Source organism: Silene latifolia, unplaced genomic scaffold (assembly GCF_048544455.1).
Source record: "Silene latifolia isolate original U9 population unplaced genomic scaffold, ASM4854445v1 scaffold_112, whole genome shotgun sequence".
NCBI lineage: Eukaryota > Viridiplantae > Streptophyta > Magnoliopsida > Caryophyllales > Caryophyllaceae > Silene > Silene latifolia.
In genome coordinates, this window is record NW_027413126.1 from 1,118,529 (window position 1) to 1,120,952 (window position 2,424).

At 37.7% G+C, this 2,424-nt stretch overlaps 1 protein-coding gene across 1 annotated transcript; it reads right to left on the reverse strand.

Moving 5' to 3' along the window:
* Positions 1-320: 320 nt before the first annotated feature.
* On the reverse strand, positions 321-1,297 carry LOC141637448 (uncharacterized). Its single transcript, XM_074446926.1, has 2 exons — positions 1,156-1,297; positions 321-1,066 (listed from the first exon to the last, which is right to left on the reverse strand). Exons 1-2 carry the CDS (start codon positions 1,295-1,297, stop codon positions 321-323), a joined length of 888 nt encoding a protein of 295 aa, XP_074303027.1.
* Positions 1,298-2,424: the final 1,127 nt, after the last annotated feature.

A 2,424-nucleotide genomic window follows, 5' to 3' on the forward strand; every position in this document is an offset into this window, starting at 1 on the left:
CTTCTTTACTTGAATCTCATTCTCCCCATTCAGCCAATGTAATTTATATGGTTTAACTCGATCTCTAGTTTGCAATTTCAGTTCATCAACAAGGTCCCTTGCTACTACATTAGCACATGACCCACTATCAATAATAAGATTTCAAATTTTACGGTTACCTTGCACTGAGTGTGGAAGATCTGTTCTCATTATTCATTTTCAGCTCAACCCGTCTCCATATGCAAATTACGCAGCACTAAACATTCCTCTTCACTCAACGGATCCAAATCATAGACTATTCCCTCACCATCAGCTTCAACGTTCTCTTGAACCGTTTCTTCCTATGACGTGACAAACACAGGGATCATATCATACAACTCTTGAGCTGTTAGGGCTCGCTTCTGAGGGCACTCATTTGCTATATGACCATAGCCTTGACACCTGAAACAACGCCTCAAAGAATTTCCTTTTGGCTCGACAACACCCTTTCCTTTGTCTTTAGGTTCTTCTTTCGGGGTTTCTTTAGGCTTGCTAGGAGCTTGTCTGGAATAAGAGCTTGTTCCCGAACTTTGTCCCTTGGAGTAAGCATAAGGTTTTCGTGCCTTATCATGTTTTTCAAATTTTAATGCCAATCTGCAAACGTCGCTAAACCCGTCATAGTTCTGGATTTCTACCTTCGTTGCAATTGCGAGTGTTAGGCCCTTGATGAATCTCGCCACTCTTAGCTCTTCCTTCTCCTCTAGATCGCACACGATTGACATCTTCTCGAATTCTTTGATGTATTCAGTCACCGACATACTTTCTTGCGTTAAAGATTGAAGCTTTAGATAATTTTCTTGCTTGTAGTCTCTAGGCAGGAATCGTCTCATCAGGTGCTTCTTTAATTTGATCCAAGATTCGATCTTGTCTTTGCCTTCCTTTTTCCACTGTTTTTTCAGATTCTCGTACCATAAAGATGCATACTTTGTAAGCTTCAAGATTGCAACTTTAAATTGCTTCTTGTCATCATAACCTTTATACTCGAAAACCCTCTCAGCTTGTCTTACCCAATCCAGAAATTTTTCCGGATCCATCTCGCCATCAAAGTCTGGAATATCGAGTTTTAAACCCCGATCATCATCGTTCTTATTTCTCGACTTTCCCTTTTCGTTTCGTCCTCTTCAGATTCGGATGGACTGTCCGAATTCTTTTTCTTCTCCTTAATCTTCAACATGTTTGCTATATTCTTTAACACATAAGCCATCTGAGCCATCTCTAACTTCAGCTCGTTATGACCCTCTTCCCATGTTTTCGGACCCTCATCACCGTCTTTGACCATGATTAGCAACGTCCCAAGATAGATCTATTAAGGAATAAATCTGAACCTTGCTCTGGTAACCAATTTGATGTAAAACTATATGGACAAACGAGATTGAACAGATCGTGGAACCGTTCGTTTGAGTTTGCTAAATTCGTGGATGTGTATGTTGATGTAATTAGTAAAATTGCAGCGGAAATTGAATTGTTTGGACTGTTTATTTCGTGAATATTGAAGTAACCGGATAGTATGGTGAATTCCTAGTCCTAACCTTGCAAGGTATCAAACGCAGATTCACGCAATCAACCTCGCAAGGATGACCTAAAGATTAAGCTCGCAAACCTAATCGAACAATGCTCACAATTGTAAACAATCTTATTTCTGGAAAATCAATGTGTGTGTTTCTGATTACACACGGTCCTACTTATACTCCTAATCGAGGTCACAATTTGACCCGAGTTCTAATTCCTCAGCTTGCAAACCAAGCTATCTTCCCCATTCCTAAACTAACTAGGAAAGTTATTAAAATACTAATAATAAGAATACAATCAGATTTTAGGGTATTCTAACTAAACTAGGATTAGGAAACTCTAGCTTTCCTAACTTTAATTGGAAACAGTAAATAAAACTAATTTATTATTCCTACACGATTTAGGAAATCGTGTATCTAGCCGTCCTAGGAGCCGTGATGTGCAGCTCCAACGCCTTCCCATTTCAGCATTAACACATTATTCGATCCAAGCTCAAACCCTTTTACTAGTTGAGTCATATTTTGACTAATAAGGATTTCATTTGCTTGTTCCGAGTATGCTCCTGCATCATACTCACACTAAATCTCTAATATTATTTGATCAATACTAGAAGTAGTATATACATAATATTAGTAATTTTTAAGGGAACAAATATTAATTCTAATAATCAAATTAATATTTGTATTAAGAAGGATTTCCTTGGTACAATCCTTGAGGAGAGATTCTATAGTTGAATCTTGTTCATCCATTTGGAAAGCTCGGAAACTAAGTAAGGTAGGAGACCTTACAAGTGCCCTAATAGCCGAAAATACATATGTAAGGAACCGATTTTTCTTCACTCTTGTATTTTGTTTCGCATGCATAAGATCTAAAATTAATTTTATGACTAAATTAATT

What these genes read in the sequence shown, in the direction of transcription:
- LOC141637448 (XM_074446926.1), bottom strand. Translation starts at nt 1,297, where the DNA reads ATGGTCAAAGACGGTGATGAGGGTCCGAAAACATGGGAAGAGGGTCAT. An exon ending in GAAGAAAAAGAATTCGGACA is followed by an intron (nt 1,067 to 1,155) that starts GTCCATCCGAAT and finishes TCGATATTCCAG; the next exon opens with ACTTTGATGGCGAGATGGAT.